This window comes from Scyliorhinus torazame, chromosome 20 (genome assembly GCF_047496885.1).
Source record: "Scyliorhinus torazame isolate Kashiwa2021f chromosome 20, sScyTor2.1, whole genome shotgun sequence".
NCBI classification, from domain to species: domain Eukaryota; kingdom Metazoa; phylum Chordata; class Chondrichthyes; order Carcharhiniformes; family Scyliorhinidae; genus Scyliorhinus; species Scyliorhinus torazame.
Window position 1 is genome coordinate 23,462,857 of NC_092726.1, and position 20,251 is coordinate 23,483,107.

Sequence of the window (20,251 nt, forward strand, 5' to 3'; positions counted from 1 at the left end):
TACACCTGAAATATATTTGCGTGCCATACGTTAAATGGTTTGAAGTGAAATGAGGTGTACATGGCCCAAAGAACCATTTTTTGCACAAGGACAAGGAATATAAAGAAAAAATGGAGTGAATTCCAGGAGCAAATTCAGCTTGAAGGGCGTTACGTGGTAGCCATAACCACTGGGAAACCAAACATACTGATTCAAGAAGGCGTACTGGATAAGAATGAAATAATTTCACTCATGAGAGAGGATGTCTGAAAAGGTCAGAAGGCAGTGGAGAATTTTTTGTTTTGGTATCAAAACTTGTTTATTGAATCGGAAATGTTGGAAATTAAGATAAAGAAAATAAATACAAGTCATCAGAAAACATCAGTGACCGTTGTAGGAGGGTTTGGTGGGGGTGGAGGAAGAGGAGGAAAGAAAGCAGCTTCAACGTGGATTCACTCTGCTGGAAATTACACTGGACACATTCTTCCTCATGTTTCCCTTTGTAGATTGGTCAAAACAGAAATTACTTTTTTAATTAAAGTAGTCTTTTACTTCGATCAACTGCATTTGAAATCAAATTGTTCATCCTCTTCAGCCAGATTTAAAAAGGAGGATTGATTTGATTTATTGTCACATATACTGAAGTACAGTGAAAAGTGTTTTTCTGCGGTCGAGGAATGTACACATTACGTGCATAGTAGACACATGGGGAACATTAACCAATGGTACATTGACAAAACAGTGATTGGTTACCGTGCAGAACAGGGGCCAAACAAAGCAAATACATGAGCAAGAGCAGCATAGGGTGCCGTGAATAGTGTTCTTACAGGGGACAGATCAGCCCGAGGGGGAGTCGTTGAGGAGTCTAGTAGCTGTGGGGAAGAAGCTGTTCCTATGTCTGGATGTGCGAGTCTTCAGACTACTGCGCCTTTTGCCTGATGGAAGGGTCTGGAAGAAGGCAATGCCTGGGTGTGAGGGGTCTCTGATAATGCTGTCTGCCTTCCTGAGGCAGCGGGAGGTGCAGACAGAATCAATGTGGGGGTGGCAAAGTTTGTGTGATGCGTTGAGCTGAGTTCACCACACTCACAATCAGTGTCTTGCGATCTTGGACCGAGCAGTTGCCATACCAAGCTGTGATGCATCCGGATAGGATGCTCTTCATGGCACATCTGCAGAAGGATGGCACCGGGGTGGTTTAGCACAGGGCTACATCGCTGGCTTTGAAAGCAGACCAAGGCAGACCAGCAGCACGGTTCAATGCTCATACCAGCCTCCCCGAACAGGCGCCAGAATGTGGCGACTAGGGGCTTTTCACAGTAATTTCATCTTGACACTACTTGTGACAATAAGCGATTTTCATTTCATTTCACCTGGCCCAGGTAGAAATAGATGAAGTGTTTTGTTTCATGAGTCACATAGCTGCCAAAGTTTCTACCCACGATACAATGCCGTGTGGGGTTGTACTTTTTGTCAAATTCTTTCTTGATGTAAGCTGCTACGTCTTTTTCAATATTGTACTTCTCTAGTGCCTGGGTAGCACATTCCACAGCTTCCTGCTGCATGTCTTCAGACATGTCAGCATTCTTAATGACAGCTTTTCTTTCAGACATGGTTTTACTGGTTGAACAAATCCCCGCCGAAGGTCAGTGAGCAGCGCCACTCGGGGCTCTCCTCAGCCTGGTGCCTGCCTTGCCTGCTCCCCCCATGCAGCCGAATCACAGTGGAGAATTTAAGGATAGAATTGAGAAATAGAAAAGATTTTGGGCTGTAATAGGAGCTGGCAGTGGCCCTCCAGTCGCAGCCGAGTGCACAGATTGGACAAGCATGTAACAAAAGGTGGAACGTTTTTCCCCCCCCTGAGCTTTCACATCGATTGCAATCAGCAAACCAGCACGTGTGAGAAAGTGAGTGAATTTCTTGGGTGTCTGGGATAGCTTTCATTCTGCTTGGGGACTTCAATGCCAGGGTCGGAAAGAACTCCGAACTCTGGAAATGGACCATCGAACAGGAAGGAGTTGGGAATTGCAGATCCCACCAGGGTTCTCCTGCTCGCCAAACGTGCAGACAAAGTGCAGTCTGGTGCAGACCACCAGCTTGTCATCACCAACACAATTCTGCCAAAAAGACGGGCTTCACGGCAGCACAGTGGTTAGCACAGTTGCTTCACTGCATCAGGGTCCCAGGTTCGATTCCCGACTTGGGTCACTGTCTGTGCGGAGTCTGCACGTTCTCCCAGTGTGTGCGTGGGTTTCCTCCGGGTGCTCCGGTTTCCTCCCACAGTCCAAAGATGTGCTTGTTAGGTGAATTGGGCATTCTGAATTCTCCCTCTAGGCACCAGAATGTGGCAACGAGGGGATTTTCACAGTAACCTCATTGCAGTGTTAATGTAGGCCTACTTGTGACAATAATAAAGATTCTTCTTATTAAATATTGCGAACATATTGGCTGCCTATTTAGAAAGAGAAGACCAAATGGGTTATTCCAATACAATGCAATTAAGCTACAGAAAGCTGAAGCCTGCAACTTTTATACTTGAAAACAAATGCAGATTGGAAGACCATAATGAGCTGGATCATGGGTTGTAGCACTGCATTCACCTCCATTTCTTCCAGCAAGGTCAAGTTCATCATCTCCAGCATGCCACGTTGAGGAGAAGATGGTGGAACTCAAATCCTCTCTCTTAAACAGAGAAACAAAAGACAGGCTGAATAAGTCAGCCCGACCAATCTTTGTACACACTCCTGCCAATTGCAGAGCGCCAGACAGAAAGCTCCTCCGGTTTGCCGAGTACGCGTTAGCTCAATGAACATGCTGTTAATTCTCTCTCACCTCCATTTCCAATAGGATGGAGTCGGTGACAGGATTGCAAAGAAGATCGATGAGTTCCTGACAACGGGGAAGCTGCAAAAATTGGAAAAGGTGCAGTGTGCATTTCTCTGGACTTCAAGGTTACAATTCACCTCTTTAAATTTAATTATTGACGGGTTGAGTGATGCTTGACATCAAAATAGGAAATTACATCACCTTTGAAGAGGTCACCATTGGCTACGTAATCTTCTTTCACCACATGTTCTGATATTTCAGGTATCCTGGCTAATATTTATCCCTCGCCCAACATCCTGAACATATTGGGCTGGATTCTGCAAGCATCGGGAACTCCATTACCAGGGGCTGGGGGGATCCAGGATCGGCGCCAGGCATGGGCAGCATGGTAGCATTGTGGATAGCACAATTGCTTCACAGCTCCAGGGTCCCAGGTTCGATTCCTGCTTGGGTCACTCTGTGCGGAGTCTGCACATTTTCCCTGTGTCTGCGTGGGTTCCCTCCGGGTGCTCCGGTTTCCTCACACAGTCCAAAGATGTGCAGGTTAGGTGGATTGGCCACGCTAAATTGCCCTTGGTGTCCAAAATTGCCCTTAGTGTTGGGTGGGGTTACTGGGTTATGGGGATAGGCTGGAGGTGTTGACCTTGGGTAGGGTGCTCTTTCCAAGAGCCGGTGCAGACTCGATGGGCCGAATGGCCTCCTTCTGCACTATAAATTCTATGATAATCTATGCTCCGGTCCCCTGCTGGCGTTGGGATCGAGGATCGCGTCCTGCGCCAGTTGGAGGATGCAAATGGGCTATTAGGACACATTTGCCTCCTATTAACGGGGCCATACAACATAGTCATTGGGCCCTCGTGATTCTCCAGTCCTTTGGGCCGGGAATCATAAGAGCGAGAATTGATGCAGGTCTTGTCACGCGTAGTCCTGACGCGGTGGGCCAATGGGGTAACTCTTAATGGGAGTTGCCCCCAAAGTCCATCGGAGGGCCACTCCCTCCCCAACAATGCAAGACGTGCCCACCCCACCCTACCAGACCAATCCCCTCCCACCAGAGATCCCATAATTAAAGACCCCCACCAGAACCCCCCCCCCCCCCAATTAAAGAGACGCCAACCAGAGACCACCAATTAACCCCTACCAGAGACACCACCCCGAACCGGCAGAGGGGGCAGCACCTGTCAATTCCTGGAAAGAGAAAACCAGTTTAAACCCCACTCAGATCTTTGATCTGCAAGCCATTCGTACCTTCTTCTGTCATATTGATTTTACTAAGCTGTGATTGACAGCTTCCACTCTCATCGAGGTGGCTGCATTGTTTAATTCATATGCTTGAGTGACTTTGAAATAGTGTTTTTAAACATCAAGCTCTGATTGACAGCTCCTGGACCACATTAAAAAGAGTTAAGGGCTTTCTATTAGTTTCACAGCAGACTACTTCAAGTCTCCGTGGTCGCCTCTTTAATTAGGGGGTCTTTGGGGGTTTCTTTAATTAGGGGTCTCTTACGGTGGGGAGGGTGTAGAGTCGGGTCACCCCCGTACTGTCGGTTTGTGGGGGGGGGTTGCTGAATTGTGTTGCGGGAGGCCCAGCTGCTGGACCATGCTATCGGGCCTCCCGCTCACCGTGATGGGAATCCCATTATCGGCAATTCTGGAGGTGGAGATCTCTCGGGGCCTTCAGGCGGTGTTGGGGATTGGGCATCACAGAATGATCGCAAATCTGGTGTAGTTCAGCTCCGGTGGGAGAAAGTCATCTCCAGACGGAGAATCCTGGCCATTATTTGGTCATTTCCCCTTCTCTTGCTATTCATGCAAATTGGCCACCGTATTCCTATGTTACAACATTGATTTTTTAAAAAAATATATTTTATTGAAAATTTTTTCCAAACAACAATTTTTTCCCTCTTACAAAGCAAACGTAACAGTAAAGAATTTTTTTTAACAATACACAAATAACTAAACCCCATAATCTCTTGACATAAACTAAACTAAACCTTGCTCCCGTTATGTGTGCTCTATGTAGCACCTTAAATTGAATCAGGCTAAGCCTGGCGCATGAGGAAGAGGAATTTACCCTGCTTAGGGCATCAGCCCACATACCCTCCTCTATCTCCTCCCCTAATTCTTCTTCCCACTTTCCTTTTAGTTCGCCCACCGACTCCTCCCCCTCTTCCCTCATCTCTCAGTATATCTCTGACACCTTGCCCTCTCCGACCCACACCCCTGAAAGCACTCTGTCCTGAATCCCCTGTGTCGGGAGCAACGGAAATTCCCTCACCTGTTGTCTAGTAAACGCCCTCACCTGCATATATCTCAAGAAGTTTCCCCGGGGCAACTTATACTTTTCCTCCAATGCTCCCAAGCTCGCAAAGGTCCCATCTATAAATAAATCTCCCACCCTCCTAATTCCCAACTGGTGCCAGCTCTGAAATCCTCCATCCATTCTTCCTGGGGCGAACCTATGGTTGTTCCTAATTGGGGACCCCACCAGGGCACCCCGCACCCCTCTCTGTCGCCTCCATTGTCCCTAGATATTCAATGTTGCCGCCACCACCGGGTTCGTGGTAAACATTTTTGGCGAGAACGGTAGCGGCGCCGTCACCAGCGCCTCTAAACTCGTCCTTTTACAGGACTTTCTCTCCAGTCTTTTCCACGCCGCTCCCTCACCCTCCATCATCCATTTACGTATCATTGCCACATTGGCGGCCCAATAGTAATCGCCCAAGTTCGGTAGTGCCAATCCTCCTCTGTCCCTACTATGCTGAAGGAACCCCCTCCTCACTCTCGGAACTTTCCCTGCCCACACGAAGCTCGTGATGCTCCTGTCTATTTTATTAAAAAAGGTCTTAGTGATTAGTATAGGGAGACATTGAAATACAAATAAGAACCTCGGGAGGACCATCATCTTAATTGCTTGCACCCTGCCTGCCAGCGACAGAGGCTGCATGTCCCACCTCTTGAAGTCCTCCTCCATTTGTTCTACCAGCCGTGTCAGATTAAGTCTGTGCAAGGTTCCCCAGCTCCTAGCGATCTGAATCCCCAGGTATCGGAAGTTTCTTTCCACTTAGAGGCAGGCCTTCTATCTCTCTACTCTGGTCCCCTGGATGTATCACAAATAATTCGCTCTTCCCCATGTTTAGCCTATACCCCGAGAAATCCCCGAACTCCCTCATCATTCGCATAACCTCTATCACCCCCCCCGCTGGGTCCGACACGTATAACAATAGGTCATCTGCGTATAACGAGACTCGGTGTTCTTCTCCCCCTCTAATCACCCCTCTCCATTTCCTGGAGTCTCTCAACGCCATGGCCAGAGGTTCAATTGCCAACGCGAACAACAATGGAGACAGCGGGCATCCCTGTCTTGTTCCCCTATATAGTCGGAAATACCCCGATCTTTGTCGCCCCGTAACTACACTTGCCGTTGGAGCCCCATAAAGAAGTTTAACCCAGCTAATAAACCCATTCCCGAACCCAAACCTCCTTAACACTTCCCATAAATACTCCCACTCCACCCTATCAAATGCCTTCTCTGCATCCATTGCCGCCACTATCTCTGCCTCCCCCTCTACTGGGGGCATCATTATCACCCCTAATAGTCGTCGCACGTTAACATTCAGTTGTCTCCCTTTTACAAACCCTGTCTGGTCTTCGTGCACCACCCCCGGGACACAGTCCTCTATCCTCGATGCCAGTACCTTTGCCAACAACTTGGCGTCCACGTTCAATAATGAAATACGTCTATAGGACCCGCACTGCAACGGATCTTTATCCGTCTTCAAAATTAGCGATATCGTCGCCTCCGACATTGTCGGGGGTAAAGTCCCTCCTTCCCTGGCCTCATTGAATGTCCTCACCATCAACCGGGCCAACAAGTCCACATATTTTCTGTAAAATTCCACTGGGAACCCGTCTGGTCCCGGAGCCTTCCCTGCTTGCATACTTCCCAGTCCCTTAATAACCTCGTCTACCCCAATCGGTGCCCCCAGGCCTGCCACCTCCTGCTCCTCCACTTTCGGGAACCTCAATTGGTCCAGGAACTGCCGCATCCCCTCCTCCCTCTGTGGGTTGAGACCTATGCAGTCCCTCATAGAAGGTCTTGAACACCTCATTTATCTTTCCTGCTCTTCGCACCGTGTCTCCCTTTTTGTCTCTAATTCCTCCTATCTCCCTCGCTGCTGTCCTCTTTCGCAATTGATGAGCCAACAGGCGACTAGCCTTTTCCCCATATTCATACCTCCTCCCCTGTGCCTTCCTCCACAGTACCTCCGCCTTTCTGGTGGTCAGAAGGTCAAACTCTGTCTGGAGTCGTCTCCTCTCCCTGTACAGTCCCTCCTCCGGGGTCTCTGCAAATTCCCTATCCACCCTTAAAATCTCCCCCAGTAATCTTTCCCTTTCCTTGACCTCTGTTTTCCTTTTGTGGGCCCCAATGGAGATCAGCTCTCCTCTGACCACCGCTTTTAGTGCTTCCCATACCACTCCCACAGGGACCTCGCCGTTGTCATTGACCTCCAGGTATCTCTCAATACACCCCCGCACTCTTGCACACACTCCCTCATCCGCCATCAATCCCGCATCTAATCGCCAGAGTGCTCTCTGCTCCCTTTCCTCTCCTAATTCCAGGTCCACCCAATGTGGGGCATGATCCGAAACCTCTATGGCTGAGTACTCAGCTTCTTCCACCCTAGAGACCAACGACCTTCCCAAAACAAAAAAATCTATCCGGGAGTACACTTTATGGACATGGGAGAAGAAGGAGAACTCCCTAGCCCTAGGTCTAAGAAATCGCCATGGATCCACTCCCCCCATTTGGTCCATAAACCCCTTAAGTACCTTGGCCGCTGCCGGCCTTCTTCCGGTTCTTGAGCTGGATCTATCTAGCCCCGGGTCCAGCACCGTATTAAAGTCCCCTCCTAAAATCAAGTTTCCTACCTCCAGGTCCGGTATACGCCCCAGCATCCGTCTCATAAATCCCGCATCGTCCCAGTTTGGGGCATACACATTAACCAACACGACCTCCTTTCCCTCCAGCCTGCCACTCATCATTACATATCTACCTCCGCTATCTGCTACGATGTTCTTTGCTTCAAATGCTACCCGTTTCCCCACCAAAATGGCCACCCCTCTGTTCTTTGCGTCTAGTCCTGAGTGGAACACCTGTCCCACCCATCCTTTCCTTAACCTAACTTGGTCCGCCACCTTTAGGTGTGTCTCTTGGAGCGTAACCACGTCTGCCCTTAGTCCTTTCAAATGCGCGAGCACTCGGGCCCTTTTTATCGGTCCGTTCAGGCCTCTCACGTTCCACGTGATCAGCCTCACTAGGGGGCTACCTGCCCCCCTCCCGTGTCGACTAGCCATTACCTTCTCTAGGCCAGTCCCATATCCCGCCTCCGCGCTCCCACTCGCTCCCCCAGCGTCGCATACCATCCCCGTCCACCCAGTCTTTAGCCATTTCCTTTTGTATTTCCGCAGCAGCAACCCAGTTGTTCTCTCCCCCCCCCCCCCCACCGCTAGATCTCTTTCTAGCGTGATTGCTCCCCCCATATTACTTCCGTAAGTCAGCTGACTTCAACTGACCCCGGCTACTCCTGCTCACTCCTCGACCCCCCCGTGTGGGGAACTCCCATCCACCTTGCGCCTGTCTTCCCGCCATATTCTTTCTGGCGCGGGAACATCCCTTTACCTGACCCGTCTCTTATGGCGCAACTCCCTTTCCCCTCCCCCTCCCCTTCCTCATTCTCCAACTATGTCCCGTCTTTCCCCCCTCACCGGTGCCCACATTTCCCAATGTCTCCCCCCTTCCCAATTTACTTCTCAATTAATTTCAACCATAACATTAACAATAACATTTCCTGCGGCATCAGTCCCTCAGTTCCGATCCAATTTCTCCTCTTTGATAAAGGTCCATGCTTCCTCCGCCGTCTCGAAATAATGGTGTCTCTCCTGATACGTGACCCATAGTCTTGCCGGCTGCAGCATCCCGAACTTCACCTTCCTTTTATGCAACACCTCTTTGGCTCGGTTAAAGCTCGCCCTCCTTCTCGCCACCTCCGCACTCCAATCCTGGTACACCCGTACCACTGCATTCTCCCATCTGCTACTCCGCACCTTTTTAGCCCATCTCAGGACCTCTTCTCTATCCTTAAGGCGGTGAAATCGCACGATTATCGCCCTGGGTGGTTCTCCCGCTTTTGGTCTTCTCGCCGGGATCCGATGTGCCCACTCTACCTCCAAGGGGCCCGTAGGGGCCTCAGCACCCATCAGTGAGCTCAGCATCGTACTTGCATAAGCTCCACAGCCCACTCCTTCCATACCCTCCGGGAGACCCAGTATCCGAAGGTTCTTCCTTCGCGCCCCGTTTTCTAGGGCCTCGATCCTTTCAGTACACTTTTTATGAAGTGCCTCGTGCGTCTGTGTCTTAACCGCCAGGCCCAGGATCTCGTCCTCATTATCTGTCACCTTCTGCTCCACCACGCGGAGCTCTGTCTCCTGGGTCTTTTGTGTCTCCTTGAGCCCCTCAATTGCCTGTAGCATCGGGGTCAGCACCTCCCTCTTCAGCAGCTCCACGCACCGTCTCAAAAATCCATCCTGCTCGGGCCCCCATGTCGCCTGCGCTTTCTCCGCCGCCATCTTGTGCTTCTCCCTTTCTGACCCTTTGGTCGACGATTCCTCGCGCTGCAGCCGCCGCCGCCGCCGGTTTTTTCCTCCTTCGTTGGGGGGGGACTCCCTTCTCACTCACCCCACACCGGGTTACATCGTCAAAAAATTTCCCGTTGGGGCTCTTAAAAGAGCCCGAAGGTCCGTCGGAGCTGGAGCCGCCGAAACGTGCGGCTAGCAAGGCATCACCGCAACCGGAAGTCATGTAACAACATTGATTGCATTTCATAGAATCCCTACAGTGCAGAAGGAGCCCATTCGGCCCATTGAGTCTGCACCGACCCTCCGAAAGAGCTCCCTACCTCAACCCACCCCCCCCCCCCCTCCTATTGTAATGTGTAACCTAACGTAGAAATACTGGTGTGTCTTCTCTTCCTTACTCATTCCCCATGTTTGGCACCACTGCTGATTTACCCCGAGTCCCATCTTTCAGCCTCCTCTCTTACTCGATTTGTAAAAATCATTTTGGTTAGCCAGCTGTACTTCACATTGTCACTTGTGTGTCGAATGTACACGGTGTAGCTACAAGTTGGGCAGTATCTCCATGCAAAGTGGGATTGAGTCATGCATCTTCATTCAGGGACACGATTTTCAGGAATAAAAAATAATATACACTGTGTTCCATTGGAATAACTTTATGATGGATATTCAAGTAGTATATTCACACAAGAAAATCGCTTAAATGGGCATCCATAGTTAATTAATGTTCATCGTCTGTGAAGATGTAATTGTTTGCTAGCGGCATATAATAAATCAGTCTCCTCTGAATTCGGAATGAACTTCTGTGTTAGCATTGTGCAGTTCCGAGGGATATCTTACTCTCTGCCCCTTATGTTGTCACATAGAGTCAATGTATTTGTTGGGGGGGACAGCTCCCTTGAAGTGCCACATATGGACAAAGAATTATTTCTCCACAATCAGGGGGCAGCGCGGTGGCGCAGCGGTTAGCACAGCTGCCCCGCAACGCCGGGGACCCGGGTTCGTTCCCGGCCCCAGGTCACTGTGAAGTTTGCACATTCTCCCCGTGTCTGCGTGGGTCTCACCCCCATAACACAAAAATGTGCAGGGTAGGTGGATTGGCCATGTTAAAATTGCCCCTTAATTGGAAAAAGAATTGGGTGCTCTAAATTTATTTTTTAAAAATCTCCACAATCGGTCATATGTATTTTAAAAATTACAATTTTTTTTGATCAGAATTAATAGCCGCATTTCCCACTGCATAGAATTTCACACCAATGCAACACTGCTCAGATTACAAGCATATGTTCCTATTAAAATTGATTCAGCTTGTCCTTTCTTGTGTTTCTGTGCTGTCATTGTAATGTGGAATCTTCTGTTTTATTTCCTTTCCAGATTCGTCACGATGATACGAGTTCATCAATTAACTTTTTAACCAGGGTGACTGGAATAGGGTAAGCTTAAAAGACGAGAACAGTTAATGGAGCGGAACTTGCATTCTCTGCCAAAATAGAGAGGATCCCCACCTATAGCTCCTGGCTGTATCATGAGTACTCTGAATTTAATCTTGTACAGATGTTAGTTATAGCAATGCCCTAGGTAGAGAACGATGACAGAATTGCCACGAATAATAAGAAATAAATTGTACAGCTTTATTTGCCATATAAAGAAGCTGAATTACAAAAAAAAAAAATAACGATTAGCAAGATATCAATTGGAATAATATTGCACAAAGGACCACTTAATCATGAAGGCAGACAATTGGGGAGTGGATAATGAAAGTTCCACTGCTACCTCTTTATTGGGGCGCTTGAATGACCACAGACAAGTGGAAATTCAGATGTTTCATCTTTTTGGGTTTGGTGTTAAGGTGATGTATTTTTTCATTGCATACAAGTGACTTGGGTGGGAGTACAGTTTGAAGTTTGCAGATAATACAACATTTTACCTAGTAAATAGCAAGGAAGTTAGCAGCAAACCTCAGGAAAACGTATGCAGACGGGTGAAGTGTGTAGGAACATGGCAGAACTGTACATGGATAAGTGTGAAAAGTGGTACATTTTGGGCTAAACAACCTTTTTTGCGACAGCGTCATCTAAATGGTGCTATTTTGAGGAGGCCTCAGGGACCCGAGGCACATATATACAAATCCTTGAAAATGATAATAGGTGGATAAGAAAGCGTATTGAGATATTTGACTCTTTTAAAAATACATTTACTGTACCCAATTCATTTTTTCCAATTAAGGGGCAATTTAGCGTGGCCAGTTCACCTACCCTGCACATCTTTGGGTTGTGGGGGTGAAACCCACGCAGACATGGGGAGAATGTGCAAACTCCACATGGACAGTGACCCAGGGCCGAGATTCGAACCCGGGTCCTCAGCGCTGCAGTCCCAGTGCTAAGCACTGTGCCACATGCTGTTCCCCACCCCTGCCCATCTTTTTGGGTTGTGGGGGCGAAACCCACGCAGACACAGGAGAATGTGCAAACTCCACACGGACAGTGACCCAGGGCCAGGGTTGAGTCACCATGCCGCCCTTATTTGACTATGAATATTGAATACGAAAACAAATGAGTCCTGGCTAGTTAGGCCTCAGTTAGAGTATTGCGTGCAATTCTGGGCACCAAACTTTATGAAGGATGTCAAGGCCTCGGGCGGCAGTGGTTCACGGCGCCGGGGACCCTGGTTTGATCCCAAGCCCGGGTCATTGTCTGTGTGGAATTTTCTCCCCGTGTCTGTGTGGGAACCCAAAGATGTGCAGGCAAGGTGGATTGGCCATGCTAAATTGCCCCTTAATTGGAAAAAAAGGAATTTGGTACTTTAAATTAGAAAAAAAAGAAGGATGTCAAGGCTTTGTGGAGAAGGGAGATAGAAGATTTGTCAAGTTGATGCTGGGAATGAAGGGAGTTCAATTATTCAAAAAATGTCTTTGAGGGAGTTCAATTATGTGCAGAGATCGCAGAAGCTGGGACTGTTCTTCTTGGAGCAGAGGAAGATTAAGAGGAGTCGAATAGAGGTGTTCAAGATTATGATGAGTTTTGATAGAGCAAGTAGGGAGAAGCTGTTTCTTCTGGCAGTTGGTCCAGTGCAAGAGGCCGTAGCTTTAAAATTGGCAAAGGAACTAGAAGGGGGTTGATATTTCTTTCTGAAGGGTCTAGGACAGGCGGTGGAATCAGATTTTCGAAGAACTTTCCAAAGCAATTGGACATGTACTTGAGGATTAATTTGCACCGTTGTGCGGAATAAGCTGGGTGTGGGACTCACCGGGATCAATTACAATCTTGGGGAACTCGCTGTGTGGAGTTTGCCCGTTCTTTCCGTGTCTGCGTGAGCTTCCTCTGGATGCTCAGGTTGCCGCCCAAAGTCCAACAATGCGCCGTTTTGGTGCATTAGACATTCTGAATTGTTACTTAGTCTCCAAGGGTTAGGTGGGGTTACAGGGATAGGGCAGGGGAGTGAGCCCCAATATGGTGCTCTTAGAGAGGCTCGGTGTAGACAGGATGGATCGAATGGCCTCCTTCTGCACTGTAAGGATTTGTTCTTAATCCAGGACAAAAGTTCGGCACAACATCGTGGGCCGAAGGGCCTGTTCTGTGCTGTATTTTCTATGTTCTACATGTTCTAAATTGGTTGGCTCTTTCGAAGTGGCAGAGTAGGAATGACAGCCGTATGGCCTCATTTTGTACGATAAATTCTATGATCCTTGGAAGAAAAACAGGATCCAGTTGTATGATTCATTCTTGTGGTAATAGGATTCTTCTTGTATTTTTAGTATTTTTGGAATCAGTCACTGAGAGCGACAAAAGCAAAATACTGCAGAGGCGCAAAATCTGCAAACAAAAGCAGAAAAAGAAGTGGGTCAGGTAGCGACTGTGGACGGCATGGTGGCACAGTGGTTAGCACTGCTGCCTCACAGCTCCAGGGACCCGGGTTCAATTCCGGCCTTGGGTGACTGTGTGGAGTTTGCACATTTACATAGATACATGAAGATAGGAGCAGGAGGATGCCTTTTGGCCCTTCAAGCCTGCTCCGCCATTCATCACGATCATGGCTGATCACCCAACTCAATAGCCTAATCCTGCTTTCTCCCCATAGCCTTTGATCCCATTCTCCCCAAGTGCTATATCCAGCCGTCTCTTGAACATATTCAAAATTTTAGCATCAACTACTTCCTGTGGTAATGAATTCCACAGGCTCACCACTCTTTGTGAGAAGAAATGTCTCCTTATCTCTGTCCGAAATGGTTTACCCCGAATCCTCAGGCTGTGACCCCCTCGTTCTGGACGTTCTCCCCGTGTATGCGGGTGCTCCGGTTTTCTCCCTGTTGTAGTCAATATTTTCCTGCTTCTGTAGTAGAAAGATTCAACAATGCTCGTTGAGACAAAATAACAAGGCTTTATTTACGAAGAGACTGCATGTAGTAATGGCTGAAACTTGAGGTCAGAGAGCAGTTCGTGAAACTGCTGATTCCTTCTCAAGTCCGCGCTTTTCCAGAAAATCAGTTCAGTATTTATACATTATCATTATCAAGATTGCGTGACTACAGCTTAGTCAGGAATTCAATCGGAAGTAGAAACAGAAGCAATGCCTGCTGACCTTATTGGGCTCTTTGTCGCATTGCTCATACCATTATCTTGTCCTTGGAGGGAACATCGAGAGGTCGGAGGAGACTTATTTCTTCCTGACCTTATCTTGTCTTATTCCTATGGCCCTGGGTTAGGACGAGTTAGTCTTATCAGGAGTTGCCGAGGTCCGGTATTTTGGAATGGCTTGACCTTCTCTGATCTTATTCATACTTCAAGTTATGCAGAGTCGGCCTTATTAGTCTTACAGGGGTCTGAAATGGTTAGTGCAGCATTTCTTACATTGTATCAAATATTTTGACCAGTCTACCCATTGACCAGTTTTCCCATCATGCCATTACTTTATTCGTACCATATCACATCCCAGTCCAAAGATGTGCAGGTTAGGTGGAATGGCCATTGCCCCTTAGTGTCCAAAAAGGTTAGGTGGGGTTACGGGGATAGGGTGAAGGCATGGGCTTAAGTAGGGTCCTCTTTCCAACAACCGGTGCAGACTCAATGGGCCGAATGGCCTCCTTCTGCACTGTAAATTCTGTAAACGAGTCAGCAAACATTTCTGGTCTTAACGCCCATTATGAGGGAAGGGTTTTCGTATACAGTGATGTGATTTTTAAAAAATATCTTTACGACACTTCTGACCGTAATTAGGGGGTGCCATGGAGATGAGAATCTCGAGGAGAATGTAAAAAGTAGTGGACTTTTTTCTCTCTCTATTCATTCACGGGATGTGGGTGTCACTGGGTCACCACCCCTGAGGGCATTGAAGAGTCAACCACATTGCTGTTGGTCTGGAGTCACATGCAGGCCTGACCAGGTGAGGATGGCAGATTTCCTTCCCTACAGGACAGTAGTGAACCTGATGGGTTTTTACGACAGTGGTTTCATGCTCATCATCAGACTTTTAATTCCAGATTTTTTTGCTGAATTCAAATTTCTCCACGTGACCAGGCGGGTTTCGAACCTGGGACCCCAGAGCATCACCCAGGGTTTCTGGATTATTAGTCCAGCCTCCTCCTCAAGACTGAGATAGAATAAAAAATGAAAAGCGTGGCACGTTTGAGCATTAAGTGTCAGTTCTGCAGCACACAGTTTCAGCTGTCTATTTTCATTCAGCTTTATTTTGTCCAGTGTTCCCCAGGAAGTATCTGAAAAGATGGGAAACAATCTTGGCAGAAGCCTTTTGTCACCTTCTGATGGTCATCTAGTTCCTTTAAAAAAAAAAAAAAGAGCTGCTTGCATTCATTCAGAGCCCTAAAGTTGGGGGGGGGAAAACTTATTCCAAAAATACTTCCCAAGACAAAACATTGAGATGGAGCCAAAAACCATTAGTGAGATGAACACAAGCTTGGTGTAAGAGCTGGGTTTGAAGGTTGGTTTGAAAGAAAAAGAACTACGTGAAGAGGTTTCGGGAGGGAATTTGAGAATGTAGAGCAGAGCTGGCTAAAGTGTTAACAGTGGGGTTGTGTCCGATACACAAGAGTCCAGAGTTGGAAGGCAACATAGATTTGGACGGGTTGTAGGGCAGACAGAGGTTGGCGAAAAGAGAACCCTTAAAGGAATCTAAACACCAGGCTGAAAACCTTGAGATATCGGGGGAATGGAGAAGAGTTTGAAATGGATTTATGTTTACCAAGCTTACAATTGAAAGGCCCTTGTGAAATAAGTGCAGTTTAGCTACATCATCTTGGTTCGATGTAATATTTTGGATGTATTGGTCACGAAGCGGATGCATCCATTTGCAGGCAGGGTAATCTCCTGTATTTTTAGATGTACTTTGACCTCCGAGAGCTGTTCTGACGTATGTTTCCATCCTACAGGCCTGCGGCTGCAAGAAAATTTGTGGAGGAGGGAATCAAAACCTTGGATGGTATGTTTAGTGAAATCTCTCCAGCCTTTCTGTCAAAATAGTAAACATTTTGAGTTTTGTAAAGTTATCCATAAAGCTAGCTACCCAATAAACTGGCACGCGTTTGAAAATATTGCGTTTGATTCTCTACCATGCAAAACATGCTTTTCAAAAGGGTGTATGTTTCGCTTGATATATACTTTGGTATTCTGTTTACTGATAAGGTATCTAGGGCCATTTATGGAAAATGCATGCCATTGTACAACTATTGTGTGTGTATAAGGTGCAAAACAAATTGCTGCTTATGCATCCATCTCCTGTGTTGGCATCTATATAAATGCTGTTCGCTGCATCTGCATGCTGGAATACATTGTGGACGAAACTACCAGCCAGTGAGCATCTTTGCTTCATGGCCCTTTTCACTTTTTCCCCCTCTCCTCTTGACAGTTAAACATGCACTGTGAGGCGGCACGGTGGCGCAGTGGTTAGCACTGCTGCCTCACGGCGCCGAGGACCCGCCTTCGATCCCGGCCCCAGGTCACTATCCGTGTGGAGTTTGCACATTCTCCCCGTGCCTGCGTACGTAATGCTGCCCGTAATGTCATTCTTTCTGATTTTGTACATTTCTATTAAATCTCCTCTTAAAATTCTCTGCTCTAAGGAGAGTTATCCCTGCTTCCCTAGCCCCTGCACATTACTGATGTCCCTTGCCCTGTCATGTGAGGGTACCTTTAAGAAATGGGTGTTTATAAAATAACTGTAGTGGGTGCACCTTTAAGAAATGGGTGCTTGTCAAATGGCTGCAGTGAAGTCAGAGAGTGGGTGGAGCTGGGCTGTCTCTGCTTTTACTTTTGCTTTGGGCTGTCTGCTAAAGGGTGTTTTAGTTTTGTTTTGAGAGCTGGATAGCTGCAGGCAAAGCAAGCGGCTGTGTAAGGATCTCTCTCTGCAAACTAAATGGAATGAAAATCGCTTATTGTCACAAGTAGGCTTCAAATAAAGTTACTGTGAAAAGCCCCTAGTCGCCACATTCCGGCACCTGTTCGGGGTGGCTGGTACGGGAATTGAACCGTGCTACTGGCCTGCCTTGGTCTGCTTTCAAAGCCAGCGATTTAGCCCTGTGCTAAACCAGCCCCTGTCTAAAGACTGTCTCCCGATCATTTGAGGATTTCAAAGTGCTGACTGCTCTCAGTAGAGAATTTGAATCTGATCTCTGTGTTAAAGAGGGTATTTGTCTTATGGATGTTGCAAGGAAAGATTAAGGATTAGTTCTACATAGATACATAGCAGATGGAGCAGGAGGAAGCCTTTTGGTCCTTCGAGCCTGCTCCGCCATTCATCACGATCATGGCTGATCATCCAGCTCAATAGCCTAATCCTGCTTTCTCCCCATAGTCGTTGATCCCATTCTCCCCAAGTGCTATATCCAGCCGCCTCTTGAATACATTCAAAGTTTTAGCATCAACTACTTCCTGTGGTAATGAATTCCACAGGCTCACCACTCTTTGTGTGAAGAAATTTCTCCTTATCTCTGTCTGAAATGGTTTACCCTGAATCCTCAGGCTGTGACCCCTGGTTCTTGACACCCATCATTGGTAACATCTTCCCTGCCTCTACCCTGTCTAGTCCTGTTAGAATTTTGAAAGTCTCTATGACACCCAGGTCCCGCTGCACACTCCCCTCTCTCAATTTACAACCATTCAGGTAGTAATCTGCCTTCCTGTTTTTGCTTCCAAATTGAATAACCCCACACTTATCCAAATTATACTGCATCTGCTATTGATTTGCCCACTCGTCCAACCTGTCCAGATCTTGCTGTAGGATCCTTGCATCCTCGTCACAATTCACCCTCCCACCTAATTTGGTATACAATATTGTATCTGTGGGGATTATTGGTGTTGATGGTTGTTAAGATGTTTACTGTGGGTTTATAAAGTGTTAACTGGATTTCATAGAATAAACATTGTTTTTGTTTGAATGTACTTTAGCTCTCTGTTGCATCACACCTGTAAAGTAGGCCCTTGTGCTCCCCATAACCACAATCTATTCAAAGTTATGAGTCAGGTGAACTCCATGATACACTTTAGGGTTCTCTAACCCCTGGCCCGTAATAGCCCTGCTATCCTTATAGTAAATCTCTTCTTCGTCCTCTCCAAGGCATTGACATCCCTCCTGAAGTATGATGGGCAGAATTGAGCACAATGTTCTAATTGCGATCTAACCAGCGATTTGTAAAGGATTAGCGCAGCCCCATTACTCTTTAACTCTACTCCTATTTATAACACTCCGGATGGTGGGTTTTAACAGCTTTCTCAACTTGCCCTGCCACCTTCAAAGATTAGTGAATGCACAGCCCTAGTTGTCTCTCTGCCTGCATCCCCTTTTAAAATTAAATCATGTAGTTCATATTACCTCTCCTTATCCTTCTTTCCAAAATGTCTCACTTCATAGGAGAGACAGTGGCATAAAGTGGATGGTGTCACAAGACTGGTAATCGAATGCCCTGGTGGCATTGCGCTCAGATCCCAGCATGGAATTTAAATTAATGAGAGGACCAAAATACAGAATCGAAGTTAGCCTCAGTAACGGTGACTGTGGGCAGGATTCTCCGGCCTCCCAGCCATGTGTTTCTCCCTGGCAGGAGGCGGCAGTGGATTCTCTGCTCCCGCCGCTGTCAATGGGAATTCCCTTTGTGCCCACCCCTCACTGCCGGGAAACCCGCTGGAGGGGGTGCGTTGTCGATGGAACCAGAGAATCTCGCAGGTGTGAATGGCCTGTGACAACGATCCGATTGTCATAGTCCTTCACGTTGTTATGGGCCAGGGATTAGAGAAACCCAAAGTGTATCATGGAGTTCACCTGACCCACAACTTTTAATAGGTTGTGGTATGGGGAGCACACGGCCCACTCTACAGGTGTGGGACAGCAGAAATGGAAAAGTACTTTTTAAAGCAAAACAATGTTTATTCTATGAACTCAAGTTAACCTTTTTAAAACATACAGTGAACATCTTAGCAACCATCAATTCAAATACATCCCCTAAAGAATACAACACTAAGTAATCCTTTAAGCTTTCCTTTTAACATCCATACAACTTAAAAACACCTTTTAACAGAAGCACATTAGGTTTATATTCACTCCTGAGAACATTTATAATTCTGAATTCACCAAATGATCAAGAGATAGTCTTTTGATGGCAGAGAGATCAACAGTACACCTGCTCTGTCTGGCTTCAGCTCCAACACTGAAAACGAAACTAAAACACACCCTGCAGCAAACAGCCTAAAACAAAAGTAAAAAGCCGACAGCCCAGCACCATCCACTCTCTGACATCACTGCAGTAGTAAACACCCATTTCTTAAAGATACTCTCACAACAGATATTTATAGACACACCCATTTCTTAAAGATACTCTCACATGACAACGTCCTTCATTTACAAGAATGATCCCTGGAATGAAGAACATGTCGTATGAGGAACATTTGAGGACTCTGGGTCTGTACTCGTTGGAGTTTAGAAGGATGAGAGGGGATCTTATTGAAACTTCAAGATACTGCGAGACCTGGATAGAGTGGACATGGAGAGGATGTTTCCACTTGTAGGAAAAACTAGAAGCAGAGGGCACCATCTCAGACTAAAGAGACGATCCTTTAAAACAGAGATGAGGAGGAATTTCTTCAGCCAGAAGGTGGTGAATCTGTGGAACTCCTTGCCACAGAAGGCTGTGGAGACCAAATCAGTGAGTGTCTTTAAGACAGAGATAGATAGGTTCTTGATTAATAAGGGGGTCAGGGGTTATTGGGAGAAGGCAGGAGAATGCGGATGAGAAAATATCAGCCATGATTGAATGGCGGGGCAGACTCGATGGGCCGAATGGCCTAATTCTGCTCCTCTGTCTTATGTTCGCTAAGGCCTTTATGGAGGGAAATCTGTCATCCTTAGCCAGTCTAGCCCAGGTCTGACTCAGCTGCAATGGCCTAAAAGCCACTCCATTCAAGAGAACATGCTACCACCTTCCTCATTCCTTGCTATAATTCTGAGTTTTACATCATCTACAAGCTTGTGCCCTTTGTACGAAGTCCAGGTCATTAATATAAATATAAACTGCTTCTCCGCGTAACAATAAACTGTCTCAGGACGGCCCAGTATTAAACTGTGAAATATACTGGCCTCGATGGCTGAGTTACACTATAACTTTACTCATCTAACACTTGGCAATTAAGTTTTTTTTCTATATTTTGAAGTGTAAATGGAGATTAACGATTTGAAATGTGATTTTCTTTTTTTAAAAACTTTTTAGATCTGAGAGAAAATGAACACATACTAAATTATCATCAGCGGATTGGTTTGAAGTAAGTTGTGCGGAGTTGATTTTTCAATATTGGGATGTGATCTCGTCATTGAA

The 20,251-nt window shown here is 46.9% G+C and overlaps 1 protein-coding gene across 1 annotated transcript in view; it reads left to right on the forward strand.

The window, feature by feature from the left end:
• The window catches only part of polb (polymerase (DNA directed), beta), a 142,654-nt gene that overhangs the window by 18,289 nt on the left and 104,114 nt on the right, over window positions 1-20,251 (forward strand). The window contains exons 4-7 of the mRNA XM_072485968.1: window positions 2,824-2,898; window positions 10,813-10,871; window positions 15,821-15,870; window positions 20,147-20,198. Coding sequence (XP_072342069.1) covers window positions 2,824-2,898; window positions 10,813-10,871; window positions 15,821-15,870; window positions 20,147-20,198 — 236 coding nt within the window. The remainder of the gene's footprint in view (window positions 1-2,823; window positions 2,899-10,812; window positions 10,872-15,820; window positions 15,871-20,146; window positions 20,199-20,251) is intronic.